At 42.1% G+C, this 22,303-nt stretch overlaps 1 protein-coding gene across 1 annotated transcript in view; it reads right to left on the minus strand.

Moving 5' to 3' along the window:
• Positions 1-22,303, minus strand: part of LOC126262303 (G-protein coupled receptor 143-like) — a 167,667-nt gene that overhangs the window by 9,220 nt on the left and 136,144 nt on the right. Inside the window, exon 5 of the mRNA XM_049958844.1 lies at positions 4,533-4,860. Coding sequence (XP_049814801.1) covers positions 4,533-4,860 — 328 coding nt within the window. The remainder of the gene's footprint in view (positions 1-4,532; positions 4,861-22,303) is intronic.

Consider the following 22,303-nt stretch of genomic DNA (forward strand, 5'->3'; position numbering starts at 1 on the left):
ATTTCTAGATTTTCATAGCTTTCTTTCATATGTACAGAATGTCCAACAGGTATAGATGCATACATGCTCCATTGTGTAATAAAACAGCCTTTAAAGTAGTTTTGGATGAATCAATAAACAGCCTCCAGTATTCCTTTTTGTATTCAATACCAAACTCATTCATCAGATTGGGAATGTCTGAGCAGTACACCAAATCACCTTCTTGTTGAAAAAACTTGGAAAATTGCTGCTCTCTCTTTCTACACATGTATATGCTGGTTCCAACTGCCAATAAGTTCTTTTCTTTTAATCTAGAGCCAAGCAGTTCAGCTTTTTCTTTCGTTAAGCCCAGATCCGTAACCAAATCATTAAGCTCGGCCTGAGTAAACAATTTGGGCTCTAGACTTTCTGTATTAGGCCTTACTGCGAAGGGATGGATAGTGTTCTGTAGTCGTGGTGAAGACAAGCTATCTAAGGGATAAGGCCCTGAAATAAAACCTTAGCAGGTGTCCAGACCATGAGGTGGCAGCCCCATTGACACTCGGGGGCTGTGGGCTGATAAACAGCACCACCAAGAAAAACAAATATCACAGAAACTAAAAGGAGAAACAGCCGGATGGATCTTAAGGATATGACCTTTGGCCTAAAGGGAAAACCCGTATTGGTTTTTGGAATGTAAGGATGCTGAGAGAGGCAGGGAGGCTAAGACAGGTTGGGGCAAATGGCCAAAGACAGAGACGGATGGCAAGTTCACCTGGATGCCCTATGCCCCCATAGGGACCAAAGGAATAAAGTCAGTAAGTCGAGACTTTCTGTATTACAATGGAATTCATTATCATCTGGTTCATGTACATCAGATTGCACATCAGAAAATACTTCTGTTGGAATAGAATTTAAGTCATCTGGTGGTTCAGGAACCAGCAAATCTACACCATGCCCTACTGGTCGGATGGTGGACAGAAGGTTAGGGTGGCTTATTACCTTCTTGTTTTTTGAATTATGACCAGTAATATCAACACTGCAAAAGTAGCAATCATTGGAATGAGTTCTTGGCTCCCTCCATATCAATAGGAACAGCAAGCCTAAAGGCTTTCTTCTCCTTTTGGGACCATTTTCTCAGATCTTCAACACACACAACATACCTTATGCGGTGCCCAGGATCTATCTTAATCACCAAGTTTAGATCCAAAGTGTGATAGATAAACCTTTTTCATAAAGCCTGTAATGTTTCTTTGGTGTTTGTTAATCACAAATTCACCACAACTATAACAAAAACTGTCAGCAGAGTTTTTACAACCACAATTAGACATTGTACTGAGCACATGTACAGGAAACTGGAAAGTGAGGTTAGGTTGACAGTAAACAAAACACCATCTGTTAACACAAAAATAGAATTGACCTTTTTTGCCAGCAAATGTTTTTCAGCAGTGCTACCAACATCATCTAAAAAAAAAAAGGAGGTTCAAATGGCTCTGAGTACTATGGGACTTAACTTCTGAGGTCATCAGTCCCCTAGAACTTAGAACTATTTAAACCTAACTAACCTAAGGACATCACACACATCCATGACCGAGGCAGAATTCGAACCTGCGACTGTAGCAGTCACGTGGTTCCAGACTGTAGCGCCTAGAATCGCTCGGCCACTCTGGCCGGCAACATCATCTACATTCATTACACCTCCTTTTTAAATTATTTCAACTACATAAAAGCTGTTAAATTCTTTAAAAAATTGCTTAATTTAATAAATTTAACTGTAAAATGTGAAGAAATGGTGGGTGATACAGTTTTTAAGTGTCATATTTGGATTTCCCACCCTAAAAAACATAATAATAAGGTATTTTCAGCAAAAAAGTTTTTCCATCATTGGCCTGTGTTATCAGCCAAGTCAAGGTGGCAATGTTTTCTACTCATCATCTTCAGGCAAAGCGTCCTGATCACATCCAGTTTGTATAGCCACTGGACTGCAGGCTTCTCTGCCTGGTCTGTGATGGCTGCACCAATCATGCACCTCCAGATTGCCAGGATACTGGTGAAAAACAACATTAAAACCATTTTCCACTTATCAGCTAAAATCAAAAATATCCTTGACTCAATGAAAGACAAACTAGGACTTCTGACACCTGGAGTCTAAAGCATCTGTTGTGAATATATTTGCATCGGCAAAACAGATATATCTTCAGTGGTGGAGTACAGTCTCAATAAAGGTCATATGTTTGACTTTGAACACTGTGTACTGGACAAATGGGTTCTGGGACTCAATCTTCAAAGAGATGGTGGAGATATGGGGACAGAATCAAACATACAGGCAGGCAGCACTAGGATGCAACAACTGGACCCTCCAATGTGTCACAGGTCTCCACTCCCTCCCGTCCCCTCTCCTGTCCACAGTTCCCTCCCCATCACCATCTGCAACACCCCTTCTGAAGGTGTGCATCTGGCCCAGCTGTTGCAGATGAGGCAGGGGAGCCTATAGTCCAGAAGCTATAAAAATATAAACTGGACACGAACCTGAACTTCACTAAAAATGACAAGTAGGAAATTTGGCTGATTACCTGAGTAAAGCTTTTGACAACGTTAACTGGAATACTCTCTTTCAAATTCTGAAGGTGGCAGGGGTAAAATACAGGGAGCGAAAGGCTATTTACAATTTGTACAGAAACCAGATGGCAGTTATAAGAGTCGAGGGGCATGAAAGGGAAGCAGTGGTTGGGAAGGGAGTAAGACAGGGTTGTAGCCTCTCCCCGATGTTATTCAATCTGTATATTGAGCAAGCAGTAAAGGAAACAAAAGAAAAATTCGGAGTCGGTATTAAAATCCATGGAGAAGAAATAAAAACTTTGAGGTTCGCCGATGACATTGTAATTCTTTCAGAGACAGCAAAGGACTTGGAAGAGCAGTTGAACAGAATGGACAGTGTCTTGAAAGGAGGATATAAGATAAACATCAACAAAAGCAAAAGGAGGATAATTAAGTTGGGTGATGCTGAGGGAATTAGATTAGGAAATGAGACACTTAAAGTAATAAAGGAGTTTTGCTATTTGGGGAGCAAAATAACTGATGATGGTCAAAGTAGAGAGGATATAAAATGTAGACTGGCAATGGCAAGGAAATCGTTTCTGAAGAAGAGAAATTTGTTAACATCGAGTATAGATTTAAGTGTCAGGAAGTCGTTTCTGAAAGTATTTGTATGGAGTGTAGCCATGTATGGAAGTGAAGCATGGACGATAACCAGTTTGGACAAGAAGAGAATAGAAGCTTTCGAAATGTGGTGCTACAGAAGAATGCTGAAGATAAGGTGGGTAGATCACGTAACTAATGAGGAGGTATTGAATAGGATTGGGGAGAAGAGAAGTTTGTGGCACAACTTGACTAGAAGAAGGGATCGGTTGGTAGGACATGTTTTGAGGCATTAAGGGATCACAAATTTAGCATTGGAGGGCAGCGTGGAGGGTAAAAATCGTAGAGGGAGACCAAGAGATCAATACACTAAGCAGATTCAGAAGGATGTAGGTTGCAATAGGTACTGGGAGATGAAGAAGCTTGCACAGGATAGAGTAGCATGGAGAGCTGCATCAAACCAGTCTCAGGACTGAAGACCACAACAACAACAAACCTGAGTAAACTTCATCATCAAAATTCACTGAGAAAGCCTGCATTGCCACATTTAAGGAGATGTTGGCTGGATGTTCTACGGTGGACAACTCATATTATCCTTGTTTCAAACCTCTGTGCACCAAACACTTTTATTTCCTCAATGACTCATTACCCCAGAATATGAGTCTTAAGACATTAGTGAATGAAAATAGTACATCATCCAAAAGGAGCTCAAAAATTTGATGTTGTATAGCATTGTAGAACATACAATTGCATCCCAGACTTGGTCAAAGAACTGCATTTCAGTATTTCAGTTAGTTTGTGTATTCATGCCACTAGGCCCTCCTTTGATGTAAAAGCACAAGTATATGCCAAATGGTTCACAGTTCACACACAAAAGCAAAAAGAGGCATTAACATCTGGTGACTGTAACAGTCAAGGGACAAATCAGCCTTCAAAAATCTACTGATCTGAATGTGCATAGGACAAAGCAGTCATTTCTATAGTTATTTGACAATAGAGCTCCTCTGCTATCATCAACCTTACTGCACAGGTACATAACACTAACTATCCAGTTCCAGTGAAAACTGAAGATTATGTGACACTAATTAATAATCTGCAGATGTTGGTTGTACCATTCTTAATTTCTGTTTCCTGTTTTCATATTCAATTACTTAAGCACAGCTTATCTTATTAGGAACAGGGTAATCAAAGTTAACTTGATGGCTCTATTTGAATTTTTTGTAATGTATTGTACAGAGCTTTCTGCAATACACTAACTGGTTTCTGTCTTTTACAGTTTCATGAGAGAGGGGGGGGGGGGAGATTGAGATTGAGAGAGAGAGAGAGAGAGAGAGAGAGAGAGAGAGAGAGAGAGAGAGACACCCATCCTCAAATCATTCCTGAATTTTACAAGTATTATTAATGTTACTATTATTATTGCTGTTATTTCTACTTACCATAGTGTACCAGATAACGACAATGACTGTTTCTGGAAGATTAAACCAAAGTGTCCAAAGAAGAACACCATTCACAATGTTGGGTAGCCAACAAAGATAAAATGCAAGAATAATGAAGCAATACTTAAGTTTTATTGCATCAACCAAGCTACGTTCTTTGCTTGTAAATTGGCTCAAGCTGCGTGCTATCACATTTTCAACATCTCTTGTTGTGCTAACATAGAGAATAGGATTAACTATCATAACAACTGCCATTGGTGCATATGTTGCTATATAATTTGGCAGTATTCGCAATATTGTTGCTGTAAGGGATCCCAAATGATGACATCTGGAACAGAAATATAAATAAAACTTAATAACTAAAAGACTGCATAATGGTCAGTGTAAGAAATACAGAACTACAGATTTTAGACAATAAGTTTTATTTATTTACTTGCACAACCCCCAGGCAATCATCAAATTGATAATTTTTGTTAAGTGCCATAAATATTGGTAATACAACAATTATATACACAAACTAAGTGTTACATAAAACAACTGATGCATCACATCTACAGTTCATGTGCTACAGCTCCAAATTATCCTTAACACAAGCATTACTACCAAGTACAATGCTTTGAAGAAAGTTAAACAGTTTTCTTTCAAAACAGATTTTAATATTGTACTGAAATCATTACCATTACTGAGTCTGGCAGTTTGTTAAATCAAACCAAACCATTGATAAGTATCCCTAACTGACATTTTGATTTTGTTCATCTAAAGTACTTATATTTTCGTGGTCTTCAGTACAATACAAGTAACAATGCAGAAGCATTGAGTCTTGTTAAACTTTATTGATAATCTATTTGCCTTGAACCATCTACAGAAATCTTCAAATAATTCATTAACTGTCCTTTCAGTAAAGGACAGACATTACTTTTTATTCCTGTACGTAATCACCTGCAAAAAGGACAAAATTTGCATCTCCTGACAATACAAGAGGAATATCATTTACATATGTAATCTAAAACATCAGTTGTTAGGTACCATGATCTGATAGATCATCAACTATAAAATTTACACATTGGTTTTGCAATTTCACTGTGCCTATAAAAATTTTATCAATAGCAGAGCTGCTGGTTCCCATAACTCCTGTCGAAAATTGTACGAGGGGAATTAAATTATATGAATGGCAAGGGATTCTTGTAGCTCTAGAATAGGTATTCTCTAAAAAATTAAATTAAAATTCCCACTTACTATTACCACTTTCTGCTTCAAAGCCAATAAATTTAATAATTGACCAATATTGTGAAAAGGATAGTTGCTACTTACCGTTTAGTGGAGATGCTGAGTCGCAAATCGGCACAACAAAAAGACTGTCAGAAAATGAGCTTTTGGCCAACACTGTCTTTGTCGAAAATAAATGGCATGCCTGTTGTCTTTTTTCGACAAAGGCCTTGTTGGCTGAAAGCTCATTTTGTGACAGTCTTTTTGTTGTGCCTATCTGTGCCCCATCATCTTCGTTATATGGTGAGTAGCAACTATCCTTTTCATAATAATGTTACATTCCATCCTGGATTTTCCATTGATAATTGATCAAGTTGTTTGATGAATATCTCAAGTTTACTTATTGGAGCCCTGCTTATTGTGAATATTATTATCAGCTGTCCATGAATCACTACTTTGGCCGATTACTGTAAAATCTTTGAGTGTCAACATTTTCATGTTAAACAATGGAAAGTTCAGGATGAAATGACAACAATATTATAAAAAAGGATAGATTGCTACTCACCACATAGAGGAGGTGTCCAGTCACAGACAGGCACAATGAATTGATAACCAACATTTAAGTTTTTGGATGCAAGCACAACTCGCACACACATAGCCACTGTCTCTGGCCACTGTTGCCTCCTATTTCTGAAGATTGACTTTTTTGTGCCTGAAAGCTTAAATGTTAGCAGTGTTTTCTTTGTGTCTGTCTGTGACTCAACACCTTCTCTGTGTGGCCAGTAGTAGTTTCCATATCTGTATTCCTTCTTAATGTACTCCTCCTCCTCCTCCTCCTATCTCCATACTGACCCACAGTAACTGACTGCTGAACTATATGCATCCATATTCAGCATTCGTATTAGAAATTTCAAATGATGCTCAAAAATATATATTAAATCTAAATTATCTGTAGGGTACAAATCATCTAAAAATATCATATATTCACTGATTCATATTTTTTAACACCATAATATTTTGTGCAATAAGAATAATATGAAGATAACAGATTTCTATTCACCATGAAGAGGTGGTGTTGGGAGACAGACATAATGAAAAAGACCGCAAGATATTATACACTATCAGATAAAGTCCTTTACTGGATGCAGATAAAACACATACACACACACACACACACACACACACACACACACACACACAAAATATATATATTGCCCAATGTTGTCTCAGATGCCAACTCCTGACTGTGGCTGCATCTGAGGTGAACAGTGATCTGAGAAAGCGACAGATAGCAGAGTAGAGGTGGGGTAAGATGCTAGTGCTGCCTGCAGGGCAGCTGTCAGGATGCAGGGGAGGTGGATGCGGGTGGGGGGGCACGTTAGTGGGTTGCTAGGTGCAGCAGTGCAGCATCGGGAGGCTGTGCTGGAGATGACATGAATGGAGGGGGATAGCAAACAAGAGGAGAGAGAAGAGGAAGGGACTATGCAGGTGTGAATATAGGATAGAAGGCATGTTAAGGTAGCAGGGAAGGGGATTGACATGTGCAACACAGGGACTAGTGAAGGATGAGGTTGGGGGGAGGGGATGGGAATTTGTGAGAATGAAGGGTATGTTACAGTGAGAGTTCTACTTAGTGCATTTTAGAATAGCTGATGTTGGTGTGAACAATGCATACGACACAGGCCATGAAGCAATTGTTGAAGTCAAGCATGTTGTGTTGGGCAGCAAGGTCAACAAATGGGTGGTCTATCTGTCTCTTAGTCAGAGTTTGGTGGTGGTCATTCATGCAGACAGAATGTGTTTAGTGGTCAGGTCCATACAGAATGTGACACAGTGGTTACAATTACGAAGGTAGATCACATGGCTGCTTTCATAGGTTGCCCTGCCTTTGATGGTTTAGGAGATGTGTGTGACAGGACTGGGGTAGGTGTTAGTGGAAGGATGTATGAGACAGGTCTTGCGTTTAGATCTATTGCAGGGATATGATACATGGGGCAAGGGGTTGGAAGCAGGGATGGACGAGGATATTGTGTAGGCTTTGTGTGCTGCAAAATACCACTGTGGGTGGGCAGGCAAGGATTGTGGGGAGGGCACTTCTCACATCAGGGCATAACTGAAACCCTGGTAGAGAATGTGATTCAGCTGCACCAGCCCTGGGTGGTACTGACTTGTTGGGGGGGGGGGGGGGGGCGGCAGGGTGCTCCTTTGTGCCCTGACTGTGTGTACCTGGGAAATGGAAGATAAAGCACAGAGATCTGTTTCCATACAATATGGAGAGGGTAATTTCAGACTGTGAAGTCCTCAGTGTGACCCTTGGAATATTTGGTGAAGGAATGCTTGCCTCTGCAGGTGCAACAACCATGGATGACTAGGCTGTATGGAAGAGACTTCTTGGTGTGTAATGGGTGGCAGCTATCAAAGAGGAGACATTGTTGCTGGTTGGTAGGATGGATGTGGATGGAAGTGAGCATAGAAATCAAGGAAGGTGACTTGTTGGACTAAGGAGGATCAGGTGAACAGAATGGGAGAGAAAGTGGGAGGCTCTGAGGGAATGTGGATAGGGTGTTCTTGTCCTCAGTCCACATCATGAAGATTGTGAGGGTTTGTTTATATTTTTAAGTTACTTTGTTGTGATCTTCAGCTTGGAGTAGTCTACAGACCCCCAACTTGTTAAATAATCTTCTTATCTGTAGAATAACTTAATTTTTACTAAAACAAGAATGTGGTAGCTCTGATCTTTTAAGGGTTTTATCGCGTCTTTAAATACAACACATATTAGATGGTAAGTATCTTTATACAGGAGACCTTAGGGGTTCCGAATAATAAGTATTTTCTTTAATACATACATATATACATCAAACAATAGAAAATCCAGGATGGAATGTAACAATAAAAGGGAAGCTGCTATTCACCATATAGCGGAGATGCAGAGTCGCAGATAGACACAACAAAAAGACTGTCACAAATAAGCTTTCGGCCAGCAAGCCCTTCATAAAAAATAGATGACACACACGCGCGCGCACGCGCACACACACACACACACACACACACACACACACACACACACACAAACGCAACTCACACACACGTGACTGCAATTTCTGGCAACTGAAGCCACACTGCGAGCAGCAGCACCAGTGGATGACGTGAGTGGCGAGGTAAGGAGGTGGGGGTAAGGAGAAGGTGGGGCTGGGGTGGGGACAGGGAGGGATAGTAGGGTACGGTGGGAGACAGTGAAGTGCTGCTGGGGAGCATGCAGGGAGGTGTTGGAGAGAGGGTAGGGCAGCTATGTGCAGTCAGGAGGTTAGACGTACGGCAGGGCAGAAATGGGGTAGCGGAATAGGAAAGAAGTAAAAAGACTGGGTGCTATGGTGGAATGAGGGCTGCATAGAACTGGAATGGGAACAGGGAAGGGGATGGATGAGTAAGGACAGTGACTAATGGAGGTTGAGGCAAGGAGGGTTATGTGAATACAGGATATATTGCAGGGATTGTTCCCACTTGTGCAATCCGGAAAAGCTGGTGTTGGTGGAAAGGATCCATGAGGCATTGACTGTGAAGCAGTCATTGAAATGAAGTATGTTGTGTTGGGCAGCATGCTACGCAGCACGGGGTCTACTTGTTTCTTGGCTACAGTTTGATGGTGGTCATTCATGCGAACAGGTAGCTTGTTGGTTGCCATGCCCACACAGAATGCAGCACAGTGGTTGCTGCTTAGCTGGCAGGACTCTGCCAGCTGTCAGATACATCCACCTAGAAACCTTGCCACAATGACCCCATTCCAGAAATCCAGCAGGATCTCCAATCACTCCTCAAATCCCTAAAGGACCATCACCAGAGTCCATCCCTCTGCTCACCCCTACCACTCCCCGCAGTCCTACCTTCTACATGCTTTCTAAAGTCCATAAACCCAACCACCCGGGATGCCCCTTTGTGGCCAGTTACTCTGCTCCCACTGAGAGAGTAGCCCTGTTCATCACCTTTACACAGACATCCCTAATGCCCATTGCCTTACCGCTGTTGAACACTGACTTTCCCAATGCCCAATACGATTCCAAAGCAACGACCTCCTTCCTAGTCACCATGACCAACTATGTCCTCACCCACAATTACTTCTCCTTCGAAGGCATTACCTACAAACAAATTCAAGGTACAGCTAAGGGCACCCACATGGCACCCTTTTCATGAGTTATCTAAGAGGAATCCTTCCTAAACACCCAGAATCTTAAACCCCTCACCTGGATCTGATGACATCTTTGTGATCTGGATTGATGGCGAGGGCACCCTATCTACATTCCTCCAGAACCTCAACAGCTTCTCCCCCATTTGCTTCACCTGGTCCTATTCAACCCAACAAGCCCCTTTCTAGATCTTGACCTCCACCTCCAAGATGGCTACATCAGTACCTCTGTCCATATCACACCTACTAACCACCAGCAATACCACCACTTTGACAGCTGCCACCTCTTCCGTACCAAGAAGTCCCTTCCATACAGGCTAGCCACCCTTGTGCGTCACATCTGCATCTTTTACAAAAACAAATCTCCTGTGCCTTGTCTTTCCAGTCTCCCACCATCTCACAAAGTCTCACTGTCCCTCCACAAAGAAGCATGCCCCCGTAACTCAGTACCGCCCAGGACTGGAGGAACTGAATTAATTTCTCCGCCACGGTTTCAACTCTCTCTCATCGTGCCATGAAATGAGAAATGTCCTACCCTATCCCATTAATGGCAGGGCTACCTGTGAAACCAGTCATGCGATCTACAAGCTAAGCTGCAACAACTGTGCTGCATTCTATGTGGGCATGACAACGAACAAGCTGTCTGTCCACATGAATGACCACCGACAAACTGTTGCCAAGACACAAGTGAACCACCCCATTGCAGAGAACGCTGCCCAACATGACGTCCTTCATTTCAATGACTGCTTCACAGCCTGTTCCATATGGATCTTTCCCACCAACACCAGCTTTTCTGAACCGCACAGGTGGGAACTTCTCCTGCAATATATCCTACCTTCCCATAACCCTCCTGGCCTCAACCTTTGTTAGTCATTGTCCTCACCCATCCAGCCCCTTCCCTGTTCCCATTCCAGCACTACACAACCCTCATTCCACTACACCCCCACCCAGTCACCACTCCCATCACACACTGATGCTGCTGCTCGGAATGTGGCTTCTGTTGTCAGAGACTGCAGTCGTGTGTGTGAGGTGTGTGTGTGTGTGTGTGTGTGTGTGTGTGTGTGTGTGTGTGTGTGTTCACCTATTTTCAACGAAGGCCTTGCCGACCAGCTTATTTGCGAGTCTTTTTGTTGTGCCTATCTGCAACTCAGCATCTCCACCATATAATGAGTTGCAACTTTCCTTTCATAGTATTGATACATATATACATTATTGATATAAACTTCTGTCATTGGTATTTCTTGACAGTGTGGCTGGTGCAGAAGACTCTCTGCCGCCTTTGACTACTTTGCCCGTCAAGACTCCAGGTATGTCTTCAACTCTCCTGGAACAGCATGCAGACTAGCTGGAATACCTCATGCAAATAATACAATATGCTAAACAGGACATGACACCTAATAAATCTTCTTACATAATAATAAAAACTTTATATTCTGAACAACTATTCTCGATAGCAAAAATGCATATAATTCTACTAATAAAGCTTGTTCATTTATATCCAAAATAAGTATGAGAATTTGCTTTCACTCAATGAAATTATTTATTTCCAAACTTTGGGTACAAAATATCTGGAAAATCTCATACACTCACAAGATGAAATCAGCGAATCTGAACTAGTGAAGGGCTTGGGATTCTTGGTGGTTAGGAATTATTCCTGTAGATGGTCCATGAACAGGTTGGTGTCAGATGATTTGTCTTTGCTTGACACTGTGCCAGTCTCAGATCTTACAAAAGCTGATTTTGTATGGGGATTTCAATATAAGCTTCCTGACCGATTCTCCTAAGAAACAAATTTTAATGGAATTACTTGAATCTTACAACCTGGTACAGAGAGTATACTTTCCAACTAGGGTTCATTTCTGAAAGGAACAAAATGCAAGCAGGCATGAAGTACTAATAAACAATCAATTTAGATAACTAACAGCATTAGAATATCTTGCAGGAGGAAGTGGAAGCTGTATCATAATATAAAGGACAGTGAATGTCTGGTAATAAAATTTCACTGCCGACAATATAACGAAGTGCTGAGGCTAAAACAATCTATTGCACTAAGAGAATCAGTAGCTCTCAGAACAAAATTAATACTGTACAGTCAACTGTGAAAGAAGTATCAGGGGAGAATTTGAATGCTCAACATTATACACCTCTACATGAGAATCAAACTGTTTGTGATCCACCAGAGTTGTGCAAAATATTTAACAATCACTTCTTGTCAATCATCAGCAAGAGACACCAAAATTTTTATTGAAAGAAAGAAATATTCAGAACTCTTGAAAGCTCCTGTTTCGAGACAACTACATCACATGCAGCTACATGAATCACGCAAAGATGAAACTCAATCAATTATTCCATTGTTAAAGAGTAAAGATTCCCGTGGGTATGATGAAATTTCAAGTAGTAAAGGGTGTACTTTCAATTATTTATTACATGAACTAAACATTGTACAGATGTCATACATATTTCATTTTGAAGAGAAACTCTGAAAGTTTGTAGTAATAATACTAATAATAATAAAATGATATGCGAACCATTAGTGACCCGGCAGATGTCAATACTGTAATCAAATTATTACCATACCTGTCCCAGCATGGCATTGTTGACTGTGGCAGTTGCTTCCCATATTCTCTCCTGGAGCTCTGCTACATCACGTGGTAGAGATGGTACATACACCAGATCTTTAATGGGTCCCCACAGAAAAAAGCCAGTGGTAAACGACCTTTCTTGTTGGTGGCTTCTTACTGTACTTGGTTCTAAACATCCGTTGAACAGTTTTTGTCAAACTCCAACACACAGAAAGCTCGCTCCGTAACTGAACTCGCCATATTTGTGACTAGTGCTGGCTATCGGCAAATTACCAAACTACGCTGTGGCGGTATACATGGGGAAAAAATAAATAAAAATAAAAGAAAATAAAATTAAAAAATCAGGGTTTCTCTTCAAAATGTAATATGTATGATATCTGTATGATGTTTGGTTCTTGTGCAATAAATAATTGAAAGTGTTCCCGGACTTCATGTACACCCTGCATTATGAAGGTTAGTGCATCATACATTTGTTCTGTACTGTCATTTGTGCATCTTTCTGCAGTGTGGTTGGTTTCCTGACAGGATGAAATACTCATTAGTGAAACCATTTTATGGAAAACACTTGGTAAAGAATGTAGACAATTATTGGCAAATTTTTTTGCTACCAGTGCTTTCAAACATATTTAAGAAAGCCATGTGTAGGAGGGTAATGCTACATCTCAGAAGACATGACTTGTTGCCAGACTTTAGAAAACACAGCTTTTTCTTTTGTGTGGGATGCTCTATCAGAGCTAATTGATAGGTTGAGGACAGTAGATATTTTCTTTGATTTAACAAAAGTATTTGACTGTGTGGTCCATGCAATACTTCTACACAAGTTAAACTATTATGGGATTATGAAAAAAGTTAAACAATGGGCAATTCACATTTGGAAAGTAGAAAGCAAAAAATCAATGTCCATCATCAACAAACAGGGAAGGAAAAAGTTTGAATGTGATGGGGGTCATGGTAAGTGGGGGTTGCTATAGGATTCTGTCCTGGGTTCAGTGCTTTCCCTGATACATATCAATTCAAGCCACTAAATATGACAGATGACTTAAAAATATTACTCTTTACAGATGACACAAGTGTTATAGTGTAACCAGTATCATCAGCCCATGGCTTCCAGAGAACAGACTAACGGCTGACAGCAACAAAATGCAATACAAACAGGTTTTGACATGGAACTCCTGTAAAAGTGAAATTTTACTGCCCCAACCTGGTCAAGCAGTCAGTGAAGTCAACCACTTTAAATTCTTAGGACTGAGGGTAGATAGAAGACTTGCTTGGAAATACCTGATTCAAGATCTTGTACAGAAACTAATTGCTGCTACCTTCATTATAAGAGTACCTGTGAGATTTTATCTGGAAGACTGGTCTTATGTGAATAGATAAAATCAAAAAATGAATAAAAAATCCAAACACACCTGTTCAAAGTTTAAAAACATAAGACTTCTTGACATCAACAGTTATGAAAAAGCTGTTTCATAATGCACGGACAACACCTGAATCAATCTGGTAAAAAGATACTCGCATCAGATGTGATCAAAACTGTTGACTAAATATATGTGAAAGCAGTTGCAAAAACAAACAAGTGATCATCTCAAATGCTCACAGAAAGGGAAACTTGTGGACACTAACAATCCAAAAGAAGTGTTCAATACACAGGTGGGAGCTTCTTTATCTTGTAATCAGAATGATCAGTGATCTTTGTGATATACAAATCCTATTAGAAGGAATTAAACAGTCAGTAAATGTAATGTGTGTAAATGAACATTGGTTTAAAACTGAAAATATCAGTATCCTCAGAGAACTTAAGGGCTACAAACTGTTACAAGATTTGTAGAGGTAAGGGGCAGTGAAGCTCTTGCATAATAGTTCATTCCTCAGTACACTATGAAATCATTGAAAGCTGTTGTACAGAACTTATAACACATTATTCATTAGTATATATCACATCCCTGGATACCATATAAGCTCTAAATTCTTATACAAATTTGAAACATTGTTAAAAACTGAAAAACAGCGTAAGAAACTAGTTATAAGTACTGAATTAAACCTAGCTGTAAGAATTAATGACAAATCTGCTTCACATTTAAGGAAACTGATAGCCACAAATGGGACAAATCTCAATTTTGATGAATGAACAAGAGTTATTTCAACTGCTTTAACGTTTATTGATAATATTGTAAGGTATTAGGCTATGCAGCACTATTTGTATCACATCCAAAATTAAATTGCAGCTGCACACCAAAAGGTGTAGAAACTTCTGTCAAGAAAGTATGGAAGTATTTATTAAAAAACTAAGCCTTATCTTGTCGCTAGTCATCAAACACATTTCAACAAGTGACAACTGCAATAACTTTTTAACTGATTACAAGATCATGTTTAACAAAAGGAATTAAAGTGTGTAGTATTAAGAAAGGGAAACTGCATATGGATGTAAAAGTTAATCGAAATCCTAAATGTCTTAAATACATACATAAAAATACACACATAAAAATTTGATAATATAGTTAAAATAGTAAAACGTACTGCAAACAATAATTTCATGTCAAATACCAAAAACAAACAAATCAAAAGCTGTTTGGTTTGTTATAAGAAGTTGGCAGTGAAATGGAGAGAAAATGCCCCTCTAAACTAACGATAAATGGTAGAGCTGTTATAATCTCAGTGCCATATGTGAATCTTTTAATGACTTCTTCATTAACTGTAGTAAAATTTGTGACTGCTCACCACCAAGTACAGGTCCCAGTACGACAGACAGAAATTGCTCAGGTTTTACGTTTGCCCATGTTTCAAGCTCTGATGTTACAAAAATCATAATTTCCCTAGAAAATTTAAACTCAATGGGTTGGGATGAGGTTCCCACACTAGAATAACAAAAATAATGTGTTACAATATTGCATACCCAGTCTCCCTCATAATCAAGCAGTCTTTTGAAGAGGGATGTTTTCCAGATTGATTAAAATATGCTGGAGTTTGGCCAATTCAAAAAAAAAAAAAAAAAAAAAAAAAAAAAAAAAAAAAAAAAAAAAAAAAAAAAAAAAAAGGGCATACAATGTGAAATGGGGAACTAGGACAAAGTTTTTCAAAAATATTAGAAAAAACTGCATGTGATCAGACAGAAAATTATAATCCATCCCACAAAAATATTTTATACCATCAGTACAGTTTCTGGAAAGACAGCAGCACAATCTATGCAATAAATGAATTGGTCACAAAAGTTAGCAGCTGCCTCAGAATGTGTGTATCAGGCATCTTTTGTGACCTTACCAAAGCCTTCGATAGTGTAAAACATGACCTGCTTCTCCAAAAACTGACAAGCTATGGTTTTCAAGCAAGATCTCTTAGCAGGATGTCATCATATTTGTCGAACAGAAAGAAAGACTACTTGTTAATAACAGTGGCAAGAAATTCTTCTCTGGCTGAAACCTCACCACCTACAATTAGGCATTCCACAAGGTTAAGTATTAGGGCCACTATTATTTTTGCATCTCATAAGTGATATTCCATGCCAGGTTCAGTCTGAAACCATCCTTTATGCAGATGACTCAACTGCGATAATCTGCTGCAAAACTGACAAAGACTTGTTACATGTTACCTGCCCACAGGCTAAAACTATATTTAAAAAACTCCACATAAGATGGACATGAAAATTATAAATAAAATCTGAAGGGAGAAGTGTGATGCAAATGTAAAAAATAATGAAGGAGACCTACAAGAATATCCAAAAAGTAAATGCTATTACAGTACAGAAGATTCCTTTAATGATATCCATGTAAAATAAGGAGGAGGTAACAATATATACATTGTAACCTTAACTTAAGTTTGCTAGTCTGGGTGTGCTGTTAGAATTGACAATCTTTGACTGTATGAGGTATGTTATCTGATGATAAAAATTTGATTTCATTTGAGAATGTCTATGATAATAACATGTGAAAGTTTATTTACTTAGCTTACTATCAGTTTATCTCGTATGGTGTTATATTTTGTGGGAACTCTGTGCAGCCACCAAGAATACGAGGAATATCCTTAGCTCAGAAAAGGGAGTCAGACTAATTTGTGGTATCAGTCTGTAAACATTGTTCAGGTATCTTGAAATTCTAATTCTGCTGTCCCAATACATATATTCCACCATGGGATTTTTTACTGATAAAAATGATTCATTCAAAAGTGACTGCAACATTCATTCAGTGAATATTAGACAGGAACATGATATGCACTTGGATGACACTTCCTTAGGCAATGTACAGAAAGGTGTGCACTATTAGGTTTCCAGAATAAGTGAAAAAAATTGTGTGGTAAACCCCAAGTATTCAAATGCAAGTTAAAATGATTCCAAGTGGCACACTGCACTTAATCTGTGCAAGATTCCTCGCAGCAGTTGAGAATTTTTCTTTGTAATGTGTTATTTATTTGTATACTCTCTACCAAGTTCTTTTATTTTATTAATTCTTTCACCTATAGACGGTCTAATCAGAATTCTGTAAATTCTGTACCATACATTTCATGACCAAGTAGCTGTGGCTACCTAATATATAGATAGATGAACAAACAAAAATAATGACATGGAGGAGTGGATTGGGAGGGGAAGATAGTACACAGGATGAGGGACATTTCATAAATGGCAAGAGTGCAGGATGACTAAATTGAGGGTCATAGAGGCTGGGGTGCACATGGGTGTGGGACAAAGGCTAGCAGAGATTGAGGACAGATGGATTATAGGATTGAAGACTGTGTTGTAAGGGCAGTTCCCATCTATGTAGTTCAAAGAAGATGGTGTTGAGGGGAAAGTTCCAGTTGGTGTAGGTTGTGAAACAGCCATTGAAGTGAAGCATGTGGTGCTCAGCAATGTGTTCGGACACTGCGTAGTCAGGTCTGTTCTTTGTCATGGTTTGGCAGTGGTCAGTGATTTGAGCAGACAGCTGGGTGGTAGTCATGCCCACATAAAATGCTGTACAAAAGTTACAGCACAGTGGTTATGATATACCTGCTTTGACAGGTGACCCTGCCACTGACAGGGTAAGATGGATGCATCAGGCAGATCCTGCACCTGGATCTACCACATGGGAGTTGGTTAGTTGGTTGGTTGGTTTGGAGGATTAAAGGGACCAGACTGCTACGGTCATCGGTCCCTTTTTCCAAAACTTGAGAACACCCACACAGAATAAAAACGAATAATGGAGACAACAACAGACGACACAGGACAAGAAAGACTTAGACAGATACCAGACAAAAGGAATTAAAATCACACAGAGTGTGACAGTGGTCGGCCGACCACAGAGACAAAAAAAAGGAAAAGCCAACCACCTAAAAACACATTAAAAACTCAGTCTAAAATCGTAGGCTAAATGCCAGACTCAACACAAAAAATGACAAACACTTAGATTAAGTGATAAAAGCCCCCTGCCTGGATAAAACACAAAACTAAGCCTGTCATGACAGTGTCATCTGTTAAAAGGGCAGGGAGCGTATTAGGCAGCGCAAATGTCTGCCCGACCACAGCTAAAAGGGGACAGGCCAATAAAATGTGGGCCACTGTCAAAGCCGCCCCGCAGCAACATAGAGGAGGGTCCTCCTGACGCAGTAAATAACTGTGCGTCAGCCGGGTGTGGCCAATGCGGAGCCGACAAAGGACAACTGAATCTCTGCGATTGGCTCGCATGGATGACCGTCACACAGTCGTCGTCTCCTTGATAGCACGGAGTTTATTGGGTGTGGTCAGACTGCGCCATTCAGCTTCCCACAACGCGAAAACTTTGCCGCGTAAGACTGCTCGCAAATCAGTCTCCGGGAGGCCAATGTCCAGAGTTGGCGCACTGGTGGCCTGTTTGGCCAGGCTGTCAACACGTTCATTGCTTGGGATGCCGACATGACCAGGGGTCTACACAAAGACCCCAGAGCGGCCACAATGGGCAAGAGTATGGAGGGACTCCTGGACAGCCATCACCAGACGAGAGGGAGGGGAGCACTGGTCGATAGCTCGTAAACAGCTCAGTGAGTTGCTACAGATAATGAAGGACTCACCTAAGCAGGAGCGGATATACTCTAGGGCATGAAAGATGGCGACCAGCTCAGCAGTGTAAACGCTGCAGCCAGCCGGCAATGAACGTTGTTCGTAATGATCCCCTAGAGTTAGAGCATAACCGACACGACCAGCAACCATCAAACCGTCAGTGTAAACAATGCCAAAGCCCTGATATGTTGCTAGGATGGAATAAAAGCGGTGGCAGAAGGCCTCCGGAGGGACTGAGTCCTTCGGGCCCTGTGCCAATTCGAGCCGAAGGCAAGGGCAGGGCACACACCACGGGGGTGTACGCAGAGGGGCCCGGAAAGGAGGTGGAAGAGGGAAAACCCCAAGCCCGGAGAGAAGCTCTCTGATACGGACTGCGATCGTACAACCCGACCGGCGCCGACATTCTGGGAGATGGACGACCGACTGTGGGAACAGGAGACGATAATTAGGATGCCCGGGCAAGCTACAGACATGCGCAGCATAAGGGCCCAGTAAATGTTGGTGCCGTAACTGCAGTGGAGGGACACCTGCCTCCACAAGTATGCTGTCCACAGGGCTGGTCCGTAAAAGCACCAGTGGCAAGACGGATCCCACTATGAAGGATTGGGTCCAGCACCCGCAACGCAGACAGGGATGCTGAACCATAAACCAGGCTCCCATAACCCAGACGGGACTGGATTAATGCCTGGTAGAACCGTAAGAGGGTAGATCGGTCGGTGCCCCAGCTGGTGTAGCTCAAGCATCGCAGAGCATTAAGATGCCGCCAACACATCTGTTTAAGCTGCCGAATATGTGGGAGCCAAGTCAACCGGGCATCAAAAACCACACCCAAAAAAGGATGGGTCTCCACCACAGCAAGACGTTCGCCGGCAAGATAAAGCCATGGCTCAGGGTGAACTGTGCATCGCCGGCAGAAATGCATAACGCAGGTCTTGGCAGCCGAAAACTGGAAGCCATGCGCGACAGCCCAAGACTGCGCCTTGCGGATAGCACCCTGCAGCTGACGTTCAGCAGCTGCAATGCCAACGAAGCTGTAGTAGAGGCAGAAGTCGTCAGCATACAAGGATGCTGAGACAGGCGTTCCCACCACCACAGCATGCCCATTAATTGCAATTAAAAACAGGCAGACACTTAAAACAGACCCCTGTGTCAGTGGACCCCAATCATGAAACGTAGAGAGGATGTGATGGCGCCATGCCGTATCGTACGCCTTCCGCATGTCAAAAAAAGACAGCGACGAGGTGCTGACAGTGAGAAAATGCCATACGAATGGCTGACTCTAGGCTCACCGGATTGTTGGTGGCAGAGCGGCCTTTACGGAACCCACCCTGAGACGGAGCTAGAAGGCCCCGAGACTCGAGTACCCAACTCAACCGCCGGCTCATCATGTGTTCGAGCAACTTGCACAGAACATTGGTGAGGCTAATGGGGCAGTAGCTGTCCACCTCCAATGGGTTCTTGCCAGGTTTCAAAACGGGGATAACAATACTTTCCCGCCATTGTGACAGAAACTCCCCCTCAACCCAAATATGGTTGTAAAGGTCGAGGAGGCATCACTGGCAGTCCACTGAGAGGTGTTTCAGCATCTGACAGTGGATGCGATCTGGCCCGGGAGCTGTATCAGGGCAAGCGGCTAGGGCACTGTGGAATTCCCACTCAGTGAATGGGACATTGTAGGATTCAGGATGGTGCGTGTGAAATGAAAGGCTCCGATGTTCCAACCGCTCTTTAATGGAGCGGAAAGCCAGTGGGTAATTCATAGATGCGGAACTGAGAGCAAAATGGTATGCTAAGCGGTTGGCAATTATGTAGGAGTCAGTACAAATTGCCCCATTCAGTGTGAGCGCAGGGATGCTGACAGGGGTCCAAAAGCCATAGAGGCGTCGAATCTTGGCCCAGACCTGCGATGGAGAGACATGGAGGCCAATGGTGGACACATACCACTCCCAGCACTCCTGCTTGTGTTGGCGAATGATGCAGCGGGCCCGCGCACGGAGCCGTTTAAAGGTGACAAGGTTTTCTAAAGATGGAAGCCGCTTGTGACGCTAGAGCGCCCGCCGGTGATCTTTAATCACCTCGGCGATCACAGGCGACCACCACCAAGGCACAGTCCTCCACCGAGGGGACCCAGAAGAACGGGGAATAGCAGCTTCTGTGGCAGTAACGATGCTGGTGGTGACTGAGTGAACCACTGCATCAATGGTGTCATTAGAGAGAGGCTCAATAGTGGCAATGGAGGAGAACAAGTCCCAGTCAGCCTTATTCATAGCCCATCTGCTAGGGCGCCCAGAAGAGTGACGCTGTGGCAGTGACAGTAAGATCGGAAAGTGGTCACTACCACACAGGTCGTCATGCACACTCCATTGGACAGAAGGTAAGAGGATAGAGCTGCAGATCGAAAGGACGATGGTGGAGTACGTGCCATATGCCACACTGAAATGTGTGAAGGCACCATCATTTAAAATGGAAAGATCGAGCTGTGCCAATACATGCTCAACGGTGGCACCTCGACCTGTTCCCACTGAACCACCCCACAGAGGGTTATGGGCGTTGAAGTTGCCCAGTAACTTGAACGGTAGCGGGAAATGGGCTATCAGCGCAGCCAGGACATGCTGCGCGACATCACCATCTGGTGAAAGGTAAAGACTGCAGACGGTAACAGCCTGTGCCGTCCACACCCGAACAGCAACAGCCTCTTTTGGTCTACATCTACATCTACATTTATACTCCGCAAGCCACCCAATGGTGTGTGGCGGAGGGCACCTTATGTGCCACTGGCATTACCTCCCTTTCCTGTTCCAGTCGCGTATGGTTCGCGGGAAGAACGACTGTCTGAAAGCCTCCGTGCGCGCTCTAATCTCTCTAATTTTACATTCGTGATCTCCTTGGGAGGTATAAGTAGGGGGAAGCAATATCTTCGATACCTCATCCAGAAACGCACCCTCTCGAAACCTGGCGAGCAAGCTACACCGCGATGCAGAGCGCCTCTCTTCCAGAGTCTGCCACTTGAGTTTGCTAAACATCTCCGTAACGCTATCACGGTTACCAAATAACCCTGTGACGAAACGCGCCGCTCTTCTTTGGATCTTCTCTATCTCCTCCGTCAAACCGATCTGGTACGGATCCCACACTGATGAGAAATACTCAAGTATAGGTCGAACGACTGTTTTGTAAGCCACCTCCTTTGTTGATGGACTACATTTTCTAAGCACTCTCCCAATGAATCTCAACCTGGTACCCGCCTTACCAACAATTAATTTTATATGATCATTCCACTTCAAATCGTTCCGCACGCATACTCCCAGATATTTTACAGAAGTAACTGCTACCAGTGTTTGTTCCGCTATCATATAATCATACAATAAAGGATCCTTCTTTCTATGTATTCGCAATACATTACATTTGTCTATGTTAAGGGTCAGTTGCCACTCCCTGCACCAAGTGCCTATCCGCTGCAGATCTTCCTGCATTTCGCTACAATTTTCTAATGCTGCAACTTCTCTGTATACTACAGCATCATCCGCGAAAAGCCGCATGCAACTTCCGACACTATCTACTAGGTCATTTATATATATTGTGAAAAGCAATGGTCCCATAACACTCCCCTGTGGCACGCCAGAGGTTATTTTAACGTCTGTAGATGTCTCTCCATTGATAACAACATGCTGTGTTCTGTTTGCTAAAAACTCTTCAATCCAGCCACACAGCTGGTCTGATATTCCGTAGGCTCTTACTTTGTTTATCAGGCGACAGTGCGGAACTGTATCGAACGCCTTCCGGAAGTCAAGAAAAATAGCATCTA

Source organism: Schistocerca nitens, chromosome 1 (genome assembly GCF_023898315.1).
Source record: "Schistocerca nitens isolate TAMUIC-IGC-003100 chromosome 1, iqSchNite1.1, whole genome shotgun sequence".
In the NCBI taxonomy this organism is placed as follows: domain Eukaryota; kingdom Metazoa; phylum Arthropoda; class Insecta; order Orthoptera; family Acrididae; genus Schistocerca; species Schistocerca nitens.